Source organism: Pelophylax lessonae (assembly GCF_965119305.1).
Source record: "Pelophylax lessonae genome assembly, chromosome: 9".
Taxonomy (NCBI): Eukaryota; Metazoa; Chordata; class Amphibia; order Anura; family Ranidae; genus Pelophylax; species Pelophylax lessonae.
Window position 1 is genome coordinate 78,857,337 of NC_138776.1, and position 21,743 is coordinate 78,879,079.

The 21,743-nt window shown below is 42.1% G+C and overlaps 1 protein-coding gene across 1 annotated transcript in view; it reads right to left on the bottom strand.

Annotated features, from left to right (window-relative positions):
• The window catches only part of LOC309564224 (alpha-2-macroglobulin-like protein 1), a 368,264-nt gene that overhangs the window by 228,857 nt on the left and 117,664 nt on the right, over positions 1–21,743 (bottom strand). The window contains exon 17 of the mRNA XM_082268851.1: positions 1,548–1,641. Coding sequence (XP_082124977.1) covers positions 1,548–1,641 — 94 coding nt within the window. The remainder of the gene's footprint in view (positions 1–1,547; positions 1,642–21,743) is intronic.

Below are 21,743 nucleotides of genomic sequence, written 5' to 3' on the forward strand. Positions count from 1 at the left end.
TAATCACAATTGATATAAATGGCATATTTAATCCCTAAGCAAAAGCCAGAGCTTTCAACAAGATGTGTTTTGCATAGCTTAAAATTGATAGTCTCATGCACAAATCGATTATCCAGGCTATCAGCACAGGGTGAAAACAGTGTGCCATAAAAACAAGCACAGAAATAATGCTTAACAGGATGTATTTTGCCTAGGCTTAACATCCATAGTCTCATGCAGAGACTCACACGGCACTCGGTCTCTGTTATCTTTTTAAAGGGAACAGTGGTTTGCTGTATGTGTAAATATTTTAAATTGGACTCACCAGTCCTGCTGCAGGATTCTGTTTTGAAACAGGAATCCAATCTTCACCCATCACGGCAAGCTTTGTCTTGGCGACCTTTAAGGACTGGGTCCCCTTGTTATAGAGGGGCCACGGCCTTGGACCTGTAGAGCACCCTGCACGGAGCGCCTTTGGGGTTTGCAATTCCAAGGGTCTGGATCCCAGGATCCAGCGCCTAAAAAGGACAGCATTATAGACAAAACCTCGTATCTGCTTCCCGAGGCTCAGGTACCATCTTTTTAGTCCATTGACTGTTTTAGATAGATCTGATAGCTAAACCCTTAGATTCAGTGATCTTTGTTTGGGGTATGTAGCATATCTTCTTTCTTCGTTGAAGAGAAATGTGGAGGGACTCTCCACAGTGACCATCACCTTAAGACACTAGCAAAAAAACTGAGGTACTTCCTGTGTGGGAGGGTTTATATAGGGGGACATCCTTTCTGAGTGGTTGCCAGTGTTCTTCACCTGTAGGTGGCTATATAACCCATATGTTATGATTTATGGTTCTGTGTCCCATGATGTACGAAAATAAAATTTATTAAGGCTCCATTCACACTTGTATGACTCTGAAGTTGACGCAACTTTGGATGGGTGCAACTTGTATACAATTTTGGCTTTGACCAGTGATAATGGTCAACTGTTGCACAACTGTGACATTGTATAACGTTCAAGTATGACTTTCATGCACCTTTTGAAGGTTAACATTGAAGACTATGGCCCTCAAGTTGCATGAAAGTCGGACCAAAGTAGTGCATAAACTACTTTGAAATCGCTGCAACTTTAAGTCGCGCATATATGAACAGTTATCTTTGGAAAACATGCGTAACAACTTGTCATGCGACTTTGATGTCCAAAGTTGCATGACAAGTTGTAAAAGTGTGAATGAAACCTAAACTCCAGTCTAACTAAGGTTGAGAACACTGCTCTAGGGGATAGTGTATACTGGACTGCCTTACTGCACCTACTATGAATATTAAGGTCTCATGATCAAAGGCAATTAAGGTAAGCACAGGTGCTGCAAATTTCCTGCATTCAGTGAAAACATAAATGCATATGGCCCTAAATGTGTGTTCCCATCCGAAAACCATACAGCCACTGCGTTTTTTTATAGATTTTGTCAGGATGCTGGCAGCAGGCTGTATGCAGCACCTGTGCCACCCAAAAATGTTAGGATTTTTTGCTGTACAAACCTATTACGAGCTTAGTAGAAAAAAAATGTTCCTACCAGAATATGCAATCATAAAGAAATCCATCTCTGGGGCTGGGCAGATGTTGGGCTTCTTAATGTCTGCGCTTGTAAATATTTTTAACTTCATTTTCTGCAAGGAAAAAGAAAACAAACTGTCTTATGTATGAAAACTGCACTAACAGAAACATATCTTGTTGCTTTTTCAACCATTCAGAATGAATTACAGTGAAATTTGACACATTTACTAAATAAGACCCAACTTTTTTTTTTTCTTTTTAACCACTTAAGCCCTGGAAGATTTTACCCCCTTCCTGACCAGGGGTTTTTTTTGCGATTTTTTACTGCGTGACTTTGACGGACAATTGCACGGTCGTGCGACGCTGTACCTAAACGAATTTCACGTCCTTTTTTTCCCACAAACAGAGCTTTCTTTTGGTGGTATTTGATCACCTGTGCGATTTTTGATCATGCGCTATAAACATAAAAAAGAGCGTAATTTTTGCAAAAATAACAATATTTTTCACTTTGAAATTCCCCCCCAAAAAAATGTAAAAATCTAAATTTTTTAACATTTTCGGCCAAATTGTTTTACGCTACATATGTTTGGTAAAAAAAAATCGCAAAAAGCGTATTTTGATTAGTTTGCGCAAAAGTTATCGCGTTTACTAACAAAGGGAAAGATTTATGTCATTTTTGGTGTTTTTTTTTTTAACGAGTAATGGCGGCGATCTGTGATTTTTTTTGCGGTACTGCGACATTGCGGCGGACAGATCGGACCCTTGACTGACATTTTTGACACTTTTGGGGGTACCAGTGACATTACTGCAGTAATCAGTGCTATATATATGCACTGTTACTGCAAAAATGACACTGGCAGGGAAGGGGTTAACTGTATTGGACAGGGAGGGGTTAAGTGTGTCCTAGGGGCTTGATTCTAACTGTAGGGGGACAGGTCTCCTAGTGTAAAAACAAAGATCAACGGTTCTACATAGTAGAACCGTCTGATCTTCATTTTTACACAGGGGAGAATGACAGGCGGCTTGTTTACATAAGCCGCTCTGTCTTTCTCCCGCTGTACCGGCGATCGTCATCGGGTCCGCCGGTCACACGCTCGCACTCCTTTGTGAACGAGCCTCGGCGGGCGCGTGCCTCGGCGGGCGCGTGCCTCGGCAGGCGCGCGCTCGCCCGCTATTGGCTCTAAAAGGAGTGACAGGCGAGCGACGTAGACCAGTAACTTTTACTGTTATATTAACAGATAGGCTTACCCACTATTGGTGATGAGTGTGAAGTAAAAGGCACAGCTCTTGCCCCCGTTTGATAGATTTAGGGCCTGATGATTGGCCACTCAGGCACCATGCACTGTACAGGTGACATGCCAAGTGATATATTATGCCTGGATTTTTATAGAATCACAACAGCACTAAAGGTAAGTATAGGCTGGTGGGAAGGGAGCCTAGGACAAAGCAGGTGGATAAGATTTAGGCTGTGACAAGTTAAGTGTTTTAAGTAGTTATTATGATGTACTATGGTCCTGCAAGGATAATATTAAACAGGAGCTTTAAGTGAACCATCTGATACATGTGCAAAATGCTCTTGGGAATGTTTAATGCCCAGCTAGCAGAAACCATCACATGGATCAAACACGCTCTGTGTAGCATGACCACAGATGATCTCATATGCTCATAGTGTTCTAGAGCTGTTCTCTCACATCTATTACTGGGGATACTTTATACAGAAAAAATACATTATTCTTCCAGTTAATCTGGACTCCCTCCTATACCACAATAAAGCCATAGATTTGGAAATGTCATAGGTGGCCACCTAGAACCCTAGTAACCAATGTTCTGCCCATAGTTTGTGCAGTTCTTTAGTATTTGTTGTGCAGCCATTGGAATCCAGAAGTTAGTATTGGGAGCACTGATTCTTAAAGGGGCTGTAATTTCAGTGATCTCTTGCATTCTTGTAGGGACTCTTGACAGTCTGTATATTTTTTATGATGTCAGGTGCAGTAGTTTATATTCTCTATAGCTGGTAAGTTGCTAAGTAGATAACAACTAGTTTAGAAGATAGAGCTCAATTTAGTCTGAGGTATTATATTTAAAATAATACAAATATAATTTCTGTTATTTCTTTTGTCATGTCTGACAAAGTTTGTAACGTAGTGGACATGAATCTGGACCATCAACTATAGAATCAGAGCCTACTTATTCCATAAATGGGCATACTACAGTATCATCACACTCTGAACTACTGACATAGATCTGTAAAAAAAAAAAGGGTCACTCTTGTAAGGGACTTTAACAATTTACTACCCGAAAAAGAGCAAATCATTAGACAATATGCAGGGCTAGATTTATACTCCAAGCCCTAATAGACTGCCACAGTTGACTGGCTAGCTTTAGTGTCACACTAACAAGATAATTGTTCAAAGCCAGATAAGGCACATGGAGGCTGACAGACAGGAAGAGAAAATATGAAATATTTATATTTTCTTATATTTGTCCCATCTGTGTAGCTATCTGTTGGCCAGGAATACAGCATTAATAAATTAATATTTTTATCATTTTACTTGTTTAAAATTTTTTTGAAGAAACAATGCAGTACAATGGTAATTGCAAGAATGTGGTAAGAATTTTATTACAATAGGTACAGTGCATCTGGAAAGTATTCACAGCTCTTCACTTTTTCCACATTTTGGTATATTACAGCCTTTTTCCAAAATGGATTAAAGTCATTATTTTCCTCAAAATTATACAAACAATACCCCATAATGACAACATGAAATAAGTTTGTTTGTATTCACAGCTTTTGCTAAACATTTTTGAAGTACCTTTGGTACCAATTACAGCCTCATTTTTTTTTTTTTTTTAATTTAAAGCTACAATCTTGGCACACCTATTTTTGGGCAGTTTCTCCCATTTATTATATATCTGTATTTGTTGTTACCATAGTTTAACTGCTGTTTCCAGCCATACACCATATCCAGTCTTTTACCCAGCAATATGATTACGATATGTGTGTTTTCTTCCTATTGGCCATTAGGTCTCAGCATTAAGGTGAATTACATTATCTCAAATTTTCTACCTGGCAACATCTGACTATGGCTATTATTACTCTGTGATTGGCTATAGTACGATTGTTTTGCTACTACTTGTTTCGGTTGCCTGGTTACCACTTGATATATATAATACTGCGGAGATGGCGTGATTTACGCCACCTCTGATGATGCCTGACTGATGAAACACGTAAGGCGTAATTGCGTCACTTTCGCTGTTGTTTGGGACGCACTTCCGGTGTTTGGAGCGCACAGCCTTCTGGAAGCCTCGCCACATACCCAGGATAGTTGCGGCCCTAATTCTTATCGCGCTCGTTTACCATTTTAATATTGTGAGTACCTTTTGTTTATTCAATAAAGTGTTTGTAATAGCAATACTTTACTATGTGAGGCTCTTCTTCCATTTACGGTCTGGATCCCCCTACCCTATTGATCTTGGAGCCATATCAAGTAATACCATTTGAGTGTGTCCTTGTTCTAGAGTGATGATCAAACCAGATGACCTGAAACACTGATTACAGGGCCCCTTGCCTAAACAGGATTACACCCCAGGAGGGTACAATGCCTTCTACCCCTGTAGGGGTTCAGTGTTCTGGCGAGTGCGGGCTTTACTGAGAGGGGAGCACTTTGTTTTCTCACCTGCACATCTGGAGCGGATCACCCCAAGACCCACCTAATTTTTGGATTCAACACCAATTATCACCTTATGGACTTTTTGCCAGAATCGATTTTATCACCATAGTCACTTTTTTTTTAATTTATTGCTATAGTGATTTGCACATTGGTCCCTACAACACTAGCCACTTAATTTCATTGTTAATTGATATTGTACCAATTGTCACTATTGGAGATCACTTTGCACTTTGGATTTATATTTATTAATTTATTTATTTATCATTTGATATTATCAATTAAGTATCCAACTACCTCATATTGCAAATTGTACCAACTTGTTCTCAGTCACTTTATCTGGCTATTTATTGTATTCAATTCACCAACTTAAATTGGTATACCCCATTTATTCACCCCCATATTCCGTTATTTTTGTATTATATCACTATTGGCACATATTTGGCACTTTCACATATTTATTTATTTATTTATCTTATACTCCATTCTATGTTATGATATAGTGTGACATTTACATGCTTTATGATTCACCCTGCTTAGGGCCGTATTACACCTGACTTTATCCAGATATATTACTATTATTATTAATTTTAGGCAGTGCCATCTACCTCACACCCCCCCCCCCCCTTTTATCTCTCGTATATCTCCTAGAGCTATACTTTGGAGTTGGGCAGCAGCTAGTTATCTCTATCCTTAGCGCGGATTCATCCCCTTTTCATAGTTTCTCCCATTCTTCTTTGCAGGACCTCTCAAGCTTCATCAGGTTGGATAGGGAGCGTTGGTGCACAGCCATTTTCAGATCTCTCCAGAGATGTTCAATTGGGTTTACGTCTGGGCTCTGGCTGTGCCACTCAAGGACATTTAAAGAGTTGTCCTGTAGCCACTCCTTTGTTATCTTGGCTGTGTGCTTAGGGTTGTTGTACTGTTGGAATATGAACCTTCGCCCAAGTCTGAGGTCCAGAGTGCTCTGGAGCAGGTTTTCATCAAGGGTGTCTCTGTACATTGCTTCATTCATCTTTCTCTCAATCCAGACTAGTCTCCCAGTCCTGCCGCTAAAAAATATCCCCACAGCATGATGCTGCCACTGCCATGCTTCACTGTAGGGAGGGTATTGGCCAGGTGATAAGCGATGCCTGGTTTCCTCCAGACATGGTGCTTGCCATTCAGGCCAAAGAGTTCAATCTTTGTTTCATCAGACCAGAGAATTTTTTTTCTCTTTAGTCTGGCCACTCTACCATACATTGGTTGTCATTATGGGGTATTGTTTGTAGAATTTTGAGAAAAATAATGAATTTAAACAATTTTGGAAAAAGGCTGTAACATAACCAAAATGTGGAAAAAGTGAATTGCTGTGAATACTTTTCGGATGCACTGTACAACAAGGCAAGTAAAACATAGAGACAACCAAGCAGAATCAATGAATAAGCAACACTTAGTTGGGGAGGACTATCCTTTGCAAGTGAATGCAGTTGTAAGCTGGATTTCTAGACATATGTAACATAACCACAAAAAAAGGGGGAAAGAGGGGGGGGGGTTGATAGGAGAAGAAAACATATGAGGGTCTCCCAAATTCTACTTAATCAAAAAGGAGGCTATAGTTTGGTCCTCCAAGGAAAGGAGCAGGACCAAAACACCTAAGAGGACTGGTAGACAGCAGTACTAAACGGTCAATGGGGGGTGTAATGGAGGTAGTTAAAGTTAGAGGCCCGAACAGGATGTAAGAAAAGTGTAGGAGGGAGAAAGGAGAAGACAGGAAGCTGAAAGATGTGACGAATATTTGTAGTATTTTATTTAGTATACTTATGTTAGAATTGACTCTCTAGCCAGTTTACCCATTTGTATGTCTGTGAATAATCTGCAACACCCTTCCTTTTATCAAACACTGGGTTGATAGGTCATATTGCTGGATTTGATAAATAGATCCATATATCTTTCTGAGTTCTCAGAGCTTTGTGCTGCTGCCATAGATATCGGATAAGATACAGTATTGTCGAGAAAATTACACATGGCAGGAGTCCCTCTTTTTAAATGCTTGCTGTCACTACTAAATAATCATCAACAGAAAAATTGTCATTTTGGCTTTTTTTCTTTTTTGCCAATTCTATTCTAGGGAAGACTCTGCCAAATTTTTTTTTTTTTTTTTTTTTTTACTGCTCTTTATGTCTGTTTTTTTTTTCACTTTCTATCCTGGTGACAATCAAAGTAAATATTCAGAAAGTAAGAATACATTCTACCAGTTGTCATGGGGACAGCTCTCAGATTTCCACTTAAATCCTATCCCAGTGATAACTATCCATGGATGGATTTCCCTTTAATTTCTGCCCCAATGGTAACTGTTCATGATAGGATCTCCTTTGCCTTCTATTACAGTCTTAACTGTCCATGGCAGAATTTCCCCTTTACTTTCTGTAAAAAATGCCCATTTTGAAGGCTTTTGTGCAAGTAATTGGGAATACAATGGTTATGGGGTCAAAGTACTGTCCTGGGGGACATGTGTCAATAAAGATTTTTTTTTGAAAAAAACATAATTTTTAAATGAGCAGTGAAAAATGAAACATTTCTTTAAATATAGTTCCTGAGGGGTCCCCGAAGATAGAACCTGCTGCTGCAGCAATAATGATGTTTATAAAGCCAAATATAATACATTTTCGATTCAAGCTTTCTTTATTTTATAAACAACGGCTTGGGGAGCCAGTTGGGCAACTGGGATTTAACTCAACATCTGATCACTCATACTGTACAGACGACCTTTGGAGACGACAACCATCCCTCTCTATGGCCGTCTTATGAATACAGGTTACTCTGTGATATATGCGATTGTTGCTACAACCCTATCTACCTAGTAGGTTGTGCAATCTCATTTGCACATGGTTTTGAGGCTTTGCCGCCTAATTTTATTGTATGTAAAATATATGTGAATTTTTGTATATTTCTGTTGTCTTTTCTCAAATATACTTCTCTGTGATTCTCTCAATAAAATATATACTTTTTTTTAATACCGGTGCCAATAAAGTCCCAATTTCTTCCTTTTCCACTTTCCAATTCCATTATCAAGGATGTGGCACCTATAACTATCTTTGTGAGCCTAGGTATCCTGCGACCTAAGTGCGCACATACAAACTTTTCGGTATACATGTCAATTCTGCACAAGGTACGGACAAGTCCTGTGGGATCCATGCCTGGTTCATTTTAATGAACGTGAGCTTGTCCACATTGGCTCTGGACAGGCGGCTGGCTGCGCTTGTCTGTGATAACGCCCCCAGCCGTGCTAAATACCCGTTCAGATAATACACTGGCTGCAGGGCAGGCCAGCACCTCCAAGGCATAAAGGGCAAGCTCAGGCCATGTGCCCAACTTGGAGACCCAGAAGTTGAAGGGGGCAGACCCATCATTCAGTACGTCTAGGCGTGTGCACACATACTGCTCCACCATGTTAGTGAAATGCTGCCTCCTGCTAAGACGTTCTATATCAGCTGGTGGTGCTGCTGCTTGTTGTGGCGTGCTGACAAAGCTTTTCCACATTTCGGCCATGCTAACCCTGCCTTCTGAGGTGCTGGCGGTGCCCTGGCTGTGTTGGCGACCTCTTCCTTCTCCTCTGCCTTGGCCTTGTGCTTCCACTGTGCCCCCGCTGTCAGGTGGGAATGCCACCAGCAGCGCGTCTACCAGCGTGCGATTGTACTCGCGCATCTTTCGATCACGCTCCAGTGAGGGAATTAAGGACAGTACGTTGTCCTTGTAACGGGGATCAAGCAGCATGGCCACCCAGTAATCAGCACAAGTTACAATGTGGAAAACTCGGCGGTCGTTGCGGAGACACTGCAGCATGTTATCGCTCATGTGTGCCAGGCTGCCCAGAGGCAACGAAAAGCTGTCCTCTCTGGGAGCTGTATCCTCTGTGTCCTCTGTATCCCCCCAGCCACGCACCAGTGATGGCCATGAGCTGGTCTGGGTGCCACCCTGCTGTGAACATGGTTCCATCTCCTCTTCCATCTCCTCATCCTCGTCATCCTCCAGAACTGTGCCCCTGCTGGACAATTGTGTACCTGGCGTTTGTGGGTGCAGGAACCCACCCTCGGAGCCACTTGTGAATGACTGCCCTGAAAGCCTTGGAAACGATACCTCTTCCTCCTCCTCATCCTGTGCCACATCCTCTTCCATCATCGCCCGAAGTGTTTTTTCAAGAAGGCATAGAAGTAGGATAGTTAGGCTGAGAACGGCACTGGCCATGTTGGTGGAGTACTCTAAACAGCGCAACAAGGCACACAGGTCTCACATGGAGGCCCAGTTATTGGTGGTGAAGTGGTGCTGTTCCGCAGAGCGACTCACGCGTGTGTGCTGTAGCTGAAACTCCACTATGGCCTGCTGCTGCTCGCACAGTCTGGCCAGCATGGGCAGGGTGGAGTTCCACCTTGTGGGCATGACACATATGAGGCGGTGAGCGGGAAGGCCGAAGTTACGCTGCAGCGCTGACAGGCGAGCACCAGCAGGGTGAGAACACCAAAAGTGCGCACAAAGGGGCCAGCACTTTCTGCAGCAGCTCTAACATATCAGGGTAATTTCTTAGGAACCTCTGCACCACCAAGTTCAACATATGCGCCAGGCAAGGGATGTGTGTCAAGCGGCTAGGCCCAGAGCTGCTACGAAATGTCGCCCATTTTCGCACACCACCAGGCCGGGCTTGAGGCTCACTGGCAGCAACCACTCATCGGTCTGCTGTTCAATGCCCCTCCACTACTCCTGCGCGGTGTGGTTTTTTTCCCCCAATCAGGCAAGTTTTAAAACTGCCTGCTGTCGTTTACCCCTGGCTGTGGTGAAGTTGGTGGTGAAGGCGTTACGCTGACCGGATGAGAAGTCGGTAGAGGATGAGGAAGCGGAGTAGGAGTATTTAGGAACAGGAGGCAAACTGAAGCGCCCTGCAATCCTGGGTGGTGGAAGGACATGCGCCAAACTGCTATCCGCCTCAGGCCCAGCCGCCACTGCATTTACCCAGACTGTGCTTACTGGTCCACGTATCCGTAGTTCGGTGGACCTTGCCACAGATGGCGTTGCGCAGTGCACACCTGATTTTGTCACCCACTTGGTTGTGCAGGGAAGGGATGGCTTGCCTGGAAAAGTAGTGGCGACTGGGCACGATGTACTGTGGGACAGCCACCGCCATAAGGCTTTTAAAACTCTGCATCTCCACCAGACTGAAAGACAGCATTTCAAAGGCCAGGAATTTTGAAATGGTGGCATTTAAGGCCAGGGATTGCGGGTGGGTAGGGGGGTACTTCCTCTTCCGCTCCAGTTTTTGGGAGATAGAAAGCTGAACGCTTCCACGGGACATTGTGCAGATGGTTTTTGGTGACCTAGGTGGTGGTGTTGCTGGCAGATCCTCTGTTTGCGGGGTGGCAGGTGCCACTGTCACTACAGAGGTGGATGAAGAGGCCAAGACTGCAGCAGAAGAGGAAGCAGGAGGAGCCAGAGACCTTTCTTGGTTTTTGAGGTGTCTACTCCACTGCAGCTCATGCTTTGCACTTAGATGCCTGGTCATGCAGGTTGTGCTCAGGTTGAGAACTCCTTTGAGCTGGCTTTGGTGTGCTCGGTCCCTTGCTGCATTGGGCAGTAGCAGGCGTAGTGTTTAGGGCACAGTTGCTCCGCTTTTGCACCCTGCTCCCTCTTCTGCTGTGCTGGTGGCTCTGTGCAACCACCGCCTCTTCCTCTAAACCACTCAGGTCACCCTCATGACGTTCATTCCATGTGGGGTCGAGGACCTCATTGTCCTCCACATCATCTTCCACCCAGTCTTCACCCCTGCCCTCCTTGTGGGTCTCCACAATCGGAATTCCGCAGCAGTTGGCACCTGTGTTTCGTCATCATCCGAGACGTGCTGCGATGGTCCTCCCATGTACTCATCTTGAGACATAAGTGGTTGGGCATCGGTGCACTCAATCTCTTCCACTTCTGGGGCAGGGCTAGGTGGATGGCCCTGGGAAACCATGCTAAGAGAGTCATCAAAATGAAGAAGAGACTGCTGCATGACTTGGGGCTCAGACTGCTTGGCTGATCTGCAAGGGGGTGAGGTGAAAGATTGACGGACATCCGCTGCAGGTGCCAACTCTGAACTTTCAGCAGTAGACTGGGTGGGAGACAATGTAAAGGAACTGGAGGCACTGTCAGCAACCCAATCTACTATCGCCTGTACTTGTTCTGGCTTCAAAATTTGTAGAGGCGCATTTGGCCCTGCCAAATACTGCTGCAGGTTCTGTCGCCTACTCACACCTGAGGAAGGTGTTTTACTTGTGCGTGTAGCTGGCACAGATCGACCACAACCTCTCCTTGCAACAGGCGCTCCACCAGAAGCACCACAACCCAGGCCACGTCCCTTATTTGACCTTCTCCTCATATTTCTCTAATTTAGGATCTTCCCCTAAATGGGTGTTTATTGAAGAGCGGAATAGAATAACAGTATCCAATGGGTGTATCTCACAGTAACATATGCAGACTAGGCTGCAATTTAATTTTTTCCCCTAACTGGGTTTTTATTGAAAAGCGCAATACAACAACAGTATCCAATGGGTGTATCTCACAGTAACATATGCAGACTAGGCTGCAATTAAATTTTTTTCCCCCTAAATGGGTTTTTATTGAAAAGCAGAATAAAACAACAGTATCCAATGGGTGTTTCTCACAGTAACATATGCAGACTAGGCTGCAATTTAATCCCCCCCCCAAATGGGTTTTTATTGAAAAGCGGAATACAACAACAGTATCCAACTGGTGTATCTCACAGTAACATATCCAGACTAGGCCGCAATTACATTTTTTTCCCCTAAATGGGTTTTATTGAAAAGCAGAATAGAACAACCGTATCCAATGGGTGTATCTCATGGTAACATATGCAGACTGGGCTGCAATTTAATTTTTTTTCCCCTAAATGGGTTTTTATTGAAAAGCAGAATAGAGCAACAGTATCCAATGGGTGTTTCTCACAGTAACATATGCAGACTAGGCTGCAATTTAATTCCCCCCAAATGGGTTTTTATTGAAAAGCGGAATACAACAACAGTATCCAACGGGTGTATCTCACAGTAACATATCCAGACTAGGCCGCAATTTAATTTTTTTTCCCCTAAATGGGTTTTTATTGAAAAGCGGAATAGAACAACAGTATCCAATGGGTGTATCTCACAGTAACATATGCAGACTAGGCTGCAATTTTATTTTTTTCCCCTAAATGGGTTTTTATTGAAAAGCGTAATACAACAACAGTATACAACGGGTGTATCTCACAGTAAAATATGCAGACTAGGCCGCAATTTAATTTTTTTCCCCCTAAATGGGTTTTTATTGAAAAGCGGAATACAACAACAGTATCCAATGGGTGTATCTCACAGTAACATATGCAGACTAAAATGAATCAATTAAATAGGAAATATAGTCCATGCAACGGAGGAAGGGCCCGGTGTGGATAAAGATGCACTCAGAGCCAATGCTGTGGTCTTGAAACTACAAATCCACCATCAGATAGAATGGCCTCTCACCTCAAAGCACTAACCACAAAGGGTCAAAAACACCAGGACAGATTCCACTTGCAACTGAACACTGACGATAACACCTTTGGCAGAATGGATGGATGGGATGATCCCAGTTGCTCCAAATACCTCCAGGGAATACCGATTAGACAATCCAAAAGCTTGCTCTCTTAGTGGTGTGACTCAAAGAAAGGCAAGGGATCGCACATAGTGAAGTATGTTTAACACATTTATTAATTAAAACATAAGAAAGCCTCTTACTTAATAACAGCATACAGCAGGCACATCACATCCTCTCTTGCTGAATGTAACATTCGAATGGAAGAGCCGCTCAAAGAAGTGTATGACTGTTACATTCAGCAAGAGAGGATGTGATGTGCCTGCTGTATGCTGTTTTATTTAAGTAAGAGGCTTTCTTATGTTTTAATTACCGTATTTATCGGCGTATAACACGCACTTTTTTCCCCTGAAAATATAGTGCAAACTGTGGGTGCGTGTTATACGCCGATATTTTTTTTTTCCAATGAGGGGGGGGGGGGGGGGCGGGGATTGGGCGGACCGCTCCGCCTCTCCTGGCCCTAGAACAGCCCTACCAGCGTACTCTGCCGTTAAAAAAAGAATCACTGCCAGCCCTTTTTATAGATGGTTACTACATAATATAACACTGTCATTGAAAAACGCTGCCTCTAAATACCTTAGTAGCTTCGTTCTTGCTGGCTGCTCTCCTCCTCCCACTCCTCCTCCTCTGAGTGTAGCTTCAGATTGGTGGAGGAGAGCGGTCACATGACCGGCCATTGAACGTCAGAGAAGAGCAGTCGCATGACCGGCCATGAAAGAACGGAGCTACTGAGGTATTTAGAGGCATCGGTTTACAACAATAACAGTGACACATTGTAGGAAGCATCTAGGGAAAGGGTCTGGCAGTGATTTTGTTTTTACTTTAGAGTACGCTGTCAGGGCTGTCCCAGGAGACTGGGGGTCTCCTGGGAGTGCAGGGGGGCTGTGCAATGTAAAGGGGGCTTTGTAATAAAAGGGGGCATGTAGTGTGCATGGGGGGAACTGTGCAATGTATAGTATGTATAGGGGGGCTGTTTAATGAAAGGGGCAGTGTACTGTTATTTTTAAATATTTAAAATGTTTTTTTCCTAAAACTTCCCTCTTAAAGTGAAGGTGCGTGTTATACGCTTGTGCGTGTTATACGCCAATAAATACGATAATAAATGTGTTAGACATGAGTCTTTGAGTCACACCACTAAGAGAGCAAGCTTTTGGATTGTCTAATCGGTATCCCCTGGAGGTATTTGGAGCAACTGGGATCATCCCATCCATCCATTCTGCCAAAGGTGTTATCGTCAGTGTTCAGTTGCAAGTGGAATCTGTCCTGGTGTTTTTGACCCTTTGTGGTTAGTGCTTTGAGGTGAGAGGCCATTCTATCTGGTGGTGGATTTGTAGTTTCAAGACCACAGCATTGGCTCTGAGTGCATCTTTATCCACACGGGGCCCTTCCTCCTTTGCATGGACTATATTTTCTATTTAATTGATTCATTTTAGTTTTAGCGCTGCACTAATTTCCTATCATTGTTTTTTTGTGGTTATTTAGATTAACTTTAAGTGTCAGCTGCTTTTGTCTTTAGTGGAGGTGTATGCGCTGATATATTTTCACTTTTGAACATATGCAGACTAGGCTGCAATTTAATTTTTTTTTCCCTAAATGGGTTGTTATTGAAAAGCGGAATAGAACAACATTATCCAACGGGTGTATCTCAAAGTAACGTATGAATGAAAATTTTTTATTTTTCCCTTTAATTGGTGCTTTTTGAATAGCAGATTAGAACTGCAGTGTCTAAACGCTGTATGACAGTGTCACAGTAAAGTATGAATGAAAAACTGAAAAATAATTGTCCCCTTAAATCTGTGCTTTTTGAATAGCAGATTAGAACTGCAGTGTCTAAACTGCAGGTCAGAAGCACAGAGGTTAAGAAATGATAAGCTCAGAGTCCTGTCTACAAATGCTCGCAGTTTAGGTAAAAAAATCAATGAACTTGGGTCAATAATGGTATCTGAGAATGTAGATTTAGTGGCTGTTACGGAGACATGGTTTAATGAAAGAAATGACTGGGACATAACCATACCAGGGTACTCTTTATACAGAAGAGACAGAGAAGGCAAGACAGGAGGAGGAGTGGCCCTGTATGTGAAAGATAGCATTAAATCTAACCTAATACAAGTTGGTGAGGCCAACATAGAGTCAGTTTGGGTTACGTTGCAGTTTGCTAATCATGCAGTAACTCGTGTAGGTGTGATATATAGACCACCTGGTCAAGTCAAAGAACTAGATGATCTACTAGTTGAAGAAATAGCTAAAATGACAATGAAAGGAGAAGTTATCATTATGGGAGATTTCAATCTTCCAGATATAAACTGGAAAACCAAAATAGCAAGTTCTACCAGGAGTACAGATATTCTAAATTCCCTACTGGGGTTGTCTCTGCAACAAGTGGTTGAGGAGCCAACCCGGAGTGAGGCCATTTTGGATTTGGTATTCACAAATGGGGATTCGGTATATGATGTCATTGTAGGCGAAACCTTGGGATCTAGTGATCACCAGTCAGTGTGGTTTAATATAAGAACTGTGAAAGAGTCACACCACACAAAAACAAAAGTTTTAGATTTTAGAAAAACAGACTTTTGAAAAATGAAATTAGTCATAAATGAATCCTTATCAGACTGGTACGGATTACATGGAGTCCAGGAGAAATGGGACTACTTAAAAGGTGCATTATTGAAGGCAAAAGAAAATTGCATTAGACTTGTCAGTAAAAGCAAAAAAAGGAAGAGACCACTGTGGTACTCAGCAGAAGTGGCCCAAATCATTAAAAATAAAAAGCTAGCATTTTGTAATTATAAAAAAACCCAGAGCAATGAAGATAAGGAAATCTACAAGATTAGGCAGAAAGAGGCCAAGCAAGTTATAAGAACTTCTAAAGCGCAGGCAGAAGAAAAACTAGCTCAGTCTATGAAAAAGGGGGATAAGACATTCTTCAGATATATAAATGAAAAAAGGAAATTAAAACAAGGAATAACTAAATTAAAAACAAAGGACGAAAGGTATGTAGAAGAGAATAAAGGGCTAGCCGACTGCCTTAATGAATACTTCTGTTCAGTTTTTACAGAAGAAAAAGAAGGAGAAGGACCTCCACTTGAAAGGATGACTAATGAATCGTTTGATGCATGTGTCTTTACAGAGGAAGACGTTCTAAGATTGCTGTCTAAAGTGAAGACAAATAAGTCACAGGGTCCTGATGAGATACACGCAAAATTATTAAAAGAGCTTAGTGGTGAGCTGGCAAAACCATTAACAGATTTATTTAACCAATCATTAGTAACAGAAGTCGTCCTGGAAGATTGGAAATTGGCAAATGTCGTGCCCATTCACAAGAAAGGTAGTAGGGAGGAATCGAGCAACTATAGACCAGTGAGTCTGACATCAATAGTAGGCAAATTAATGGAAACCCTATTAAAGGATAGGATTGTGGAACATCATAAATCCCATGGATTGCAAGATGAAAAACAACATGGGTTTACTTCAGGGAGATCATGTCAAACAAATCTTATAGATTTTTTTGACTGGGTGACTAAAATAATAGACGGTGGAGGTGCAGTAGACATTGCATATCTAGATTTTAGTAAGGCTTTTGACACTGTCCCACATAGAAGACTTATCAATAAACTGCAGTCATTGAGCATGGACTCCCATATTGTTGAGTGGATTAGGCAGTGGCTGAGTGACAGACAACAGAGGGTTGTAGTCAATGGAGAACATTCAGAACAAGGTCATGTTACCAGTGGGGTACCTCAGGGATCTGTACTGGGACCAATTTTGTTTAATATCTTCATAAGTGATATTGCAAAAGGCCTCGATGGTAAGGTTTGTAAGATATGTAACAGGGTTGATCTTCCTGGAGGGAAATGCCAAATGGAAAAGGATTTAGGAAAACTAGAAGAATGGTCAGAACTCTGGCAACTGAAATTTAATGTGGATAAGTGCAAGATAATGCACCTGGGGCGTAAAAACCCAAGGGCAGAATATAGAATATTTGACACAGTCCTGACCTCAGTATCTGAGGAAAGGGATTTAGGAGTAATTATTAGAGATGTCCCGAACTGTTTGCTGGCGAACAGTTCCCTGCGAACTTCGCATGTTCGGGTTCGCCTCTGTGGGCGAACATATGCGATGTTCGGTCCGCCTCCTATACATCATCATTGAGGCAAACTTTGAACCTGAACCTCACAGTCAGCAGACACATTCCAGGCCAATCAGCATACCTCCCTCCCACACCCTCCCACCTCCTATAAATAAGCAAGTGCAGCATCCATCTTAGATCATTCTGAAGCAGTGTGTTAGTGAAAGCAGGGAAAGTGCTGCTGCTGCTGCTGTTAATAGCTAGGGACAGTTGTTAGTCAGTGTTCCCGGTCTTGTTAGTCAGTGTTCTTGGTACACTCCTGCTGTAAGGACAGCACCCCAAAAAGCCCTTCTTAGGGCTGGTATTTGAGTTTTTTTTTTGGATATATATATATATATATATATATATATATATATATATATATATATATATATCTATTGTCACCAAAAAGCCCTTTTTAGGGCTGGTATTTGTGTAATTTTTTATATATATATATATATATATATATATATATATATATATATATATATCTATATATCTATTGTCCCCAAAAGCCCTTTTTAGGGCTGGTATTTGAGCATTTTTTTTCTATATATTTATCAGGCATTTTTGGAGGCAGGCATGACTTTTTTGGGATTAGTGTCGGGGGGGGGGGGGGTTTAAAAAGTGTACCTGTTCAGCTCTATAGCATGCCCAGAACCAGAAAAAAAGATCATATAGGTGTAAAAGGAGGGTTTCCACCATCCCTGCTCTACTGAAAAATTATCTTTTTTTCTGGTTCTGGACATGCTACAGAGCTGAAACTTCACAGGTACACTTTTTAGACCCCCCAGACACTAAATCACACAAAAAAAAGTACTTAAAAATTGTCATTTTTGATAGAGAGCCAATTATTGGAAAAAAAATAAATAAAAAAAAAATTTCTTTGAATTTATTGTCTGGGGGGTCTGAAAAGTGTACCTGTGAAGTTTCAGCTCTGTAGAATGCCCAGAACCAGAAAAAAAAAGATCATATAGGTGTAAAAGGAGGGTTCCCACCATCCCTGCTCTACTGAAAAATTATCTTTTTTTCTGGTTCTGGACATGCTACAGAGCTGAAACTTCACAGGTACACTTTTTAGACCCCCCAGACACTAAATCACACAAAAAAAAGTTCTTAAAAATTGTCATTTTTGATAGAGAGCCAATTATTGGAAAAATAAAAAAAATAAATAAATAAAACATTTCTTTGGATTTATTGTCTGGGGAGTCTAAAAAGTGTACCTGTGAAGTTTCAGCTCTGTAGCATGTCCAGAATCAGAAAAAAAATTAGAATTAGGGTTAGGGCTAGGGTTAGGGTTAGGGCTAGGGTTAGGGCTAAGGTTAGGGTTATTTTTAGTGCTTAGGGTTAGAGGGTTAGGGTTAGAGGGGTAGGGTTACTAACTCTAACCCTAAGTATCTCACCGTAACCCTAACCCTATCCCCTAACACTAAACATAACCCTAACCCTCTAACCATAACCCTAACCCTCTAACATTAACCCTCTAAGCCTAGCCATAAAAATAACCCTAACCCTAAACCTAACCCTAGCCCTAACCCTAACCCTCTAACCTTAAACTTAACCCCCCTAACCCTAGCCCTAACCCTAGCCCTAACCCTAATTCATAATTTTTTTCTGGTTCTGGGCATGCTACAGAGCTGAAACTTCACAGGTACACTTTTTAGACTGCCCCCCCAGACACTAAATCCAAAGAAAATTTTTTTTTTATTTTTTTTTAATTTTTCCAATAATTGGCTCTCTATCAAAAATGACAATTTTTAAGAACTTTTTTTGTGTGATTTGGTGTCTGGGGGGTCTAAAAAGTGTACCTGTGAAGTTTCTGCTCTGTAGCATGTCCAGAACCAGAAAAAAAAAATAGAATTAGGGTTAGGGCTAGGGTTAGGGTCAGGGCTAAGGTTGGGGTTATTTTTAGTGCTTAGGGTTAGAGGGTTAGGGTTAGAGGGGTATGGTTACTAACTCTAACCCTAAGTATCTCACAGTAACCCTATCCCCTAACACCAAGCCTAACCCTAACCCTCTAACCATAACCCTAACCCTCTAACCTTAACCCTAACCCTCTAAGCCTAGCCATAAAAATAACCCTAAACCTAACCCTAGCCCTAACCCTAATCCTAACCCTAACCCTCTAACCTTAAACTTAACCCCCTAACCCTAGCCCTAACCCTAATTTGTATTTTTTTCTGGTTCTGGACATGCTACAGAGCTGAAACCTCACAGGTACACTTTTTAGACCCCCCAGACACTAAATCCAAAGAAATTTTTTATTTTTTTATTTTTTTTAATTTTTCCAATAATTGGCTCTCTATCAAAAATTACAATTTTTAAGAACTTTTTTTGTGTGATTTGGTGTCTGGGGGGTCTAAAAAGTGTATCTGTGAAGTTTCAGCTCTGTAGCATGTCCAGAACCAGAAAAAAAATTAGAATTAGGGTTAGGGCTAGGTTTAGGGTTATTTTTAGTGCTTAGGGTTAGAGGGTTAGGGTTAGAGGCATAGGGGTAGGGTTACTAACTGTAACCCTAAGTATCTCACCATAACCCTATTCCCTAACACTAAACCTGACCCTAACCCTTAAAGCCCAGTTCCTGTCCCATTTTGGTCGGTTGTGGTCTGTTTGCGGATGTTTGCAGTGCGTTAAACGGGGAGTTTGGCCTGTCTCTGTGAAGCGGGTGTAACCCTTACACTACCTGATCGATACAACATCATACCTGATCGTATACACACACTGGATGTTTTAAAGCACGTTATTCCAAACAATTTAGGAATGTTAGGTGATTTATGCCCTTTATGGATTAAAACCCGACTCTGAGTCAACTACGTAATTTTCCATGGGAGTTTTGCCATGGATCCCCCTCCGGCATGCCACAGTCCAGGTGTTAGTCCCCTTGAAACAACTTTTCCATCACTATTGTGGCCAGAAAGAGTCCCTGTGGGTTTTAAAATTCGCCTGCCTATTGAAGTCTATGGCGGTTCGCAATGTTCGCCGGTTCGCGAACATTTGCCGATGTTCGCATTCACCGTTCGCGAACATTAAATTTTATGTTCGCGACATCACTAGTAATTATTTCAGAAGACTTAAAGGTGGGAAGACAATGTAATAGAGCAGCACGAAATGCCAGCAGAATGCTTGGATGTATAGGGAGAGGTATAAGCAGTAGAAAGAGAGAAGTGCTTATGCCGCTGTACAGAACACTGGTGAGACCTCACTTGGAGTATTGTGCGCAGTACTGGAGGCCATATCTCCAGAAGGATATAGATACTCTAGAGAGAGTTCAGAGAAGAGCTACTAAACTAGTACATGGATTGCAGGAAAAAACTTACCAGGAAAGGTTAAAGGACCTTAACATGTATAGCTTGGAAGAAAGAAGAGACAGAGGGGATATGATAGAAACTTTTAAATACATAAAGGGAATCAACTCGGTAAAGGAGGAGAGCATATTTAAAAGAAGAAAAACTACCACAAGAGGACACAGTTTTAAATTAGAGGGGCAAAGGTTTAAAAGTAATATGAGGAAGTATTACTTTACTGAGAGAGTAGTGGATGCATGGAATAACCTTCCTGCAGAAGTGGTAGCTGCAAATACAGTGAAGGAGTTTAAGCATGCATGGGATAGGCATAAGGCTATCCTTCATATAAGATAGGGCCAGGGACTATTCAAAGGATTCAGATATATTGGGCAGACTAGATGGGCCAAATGGTTCTTATCTGCCGACACATTCTATGTTTCTATGTTTCTATGTTTCTATGACAGTGTCACAGTAAAGTATGAATGAAGAACTGAAAAATAATTGTCCTCTTAAATTGGTGCTTGTTGAATAGCAGATTAGAACTGCAGTGTCTAAACGCTGTAAGCCACAGTAAAATATGAAGGAAAAAAACGTTTTCTTTTTTTAAAATCCAGATTAAGCGAACACATATGCACTGAGCTTGCATTACATGGCCGCTACACTCCGCACGCCGCCCACCTAACAGACTGATAAAAGTTTTTTTTTCTCCCTCCTCCTCACTGGGCTCAGGTCAGGGCAAAAAGATCATGCACTGTACCCCCACACAATAAAATCGATGTAGATTGCTGTCTGATTAAAGAAGATTCTTCCTATTCTTTCCCTGAAAGCAATCTCCAGCCTGCCCCTACAATAATCTCCTATCTCTCCCTGAGCAGCATCAGGAACCTCTCCCTACAGTAGTTAGAGCAGAGTGACCTGCGGCGATATGTGACTCCAGCTTGTATAGAGGCTGGGTCACATGCTGCACTGGCCAATCACAGCCATGCCATTAGTAGGCATGGCTGTGATGGCTTCTAAGGGCACACTAGTTAAACGCTTGCTGATTGGCTGCCTTGCAGCAGTTGAAACCGCGCCATTAAAACCACGCCAAAACATGAAATAAATTACCGAACAACGGACTGTATCCCGAACATACGGTGAAATGTTTGGGTCCGTGTCCGGGTACCGAACAATACAGTCCGGGTTCGCTCAACCCTAGTTGTAATATCTTGGCCACTTCGCATATATATAAACGTAATAGTCCCAAATAAGTGTGATGAAATCCTCTTCAGTATTTCAAAACTTAAGTGCAGATGGTAAACACCTCCACCACACCTCTGTGAGCCCCTTAGGTAGTGAAAACGTACCCTTATGACATGTGTCTGGCGCTTTCTATAATCATATGAACATGGCTCTCCACATCGGTCTGCTTGCACACACCCCAATCGAGGACCTCCTCTGGAAAAACGTCAGCACTCCTCCAGATATCTTTCAGTACCCGTGGCTGCTGCCTCCTCACCCATCCAGTGTTGTTCAAGCTCCAGTGC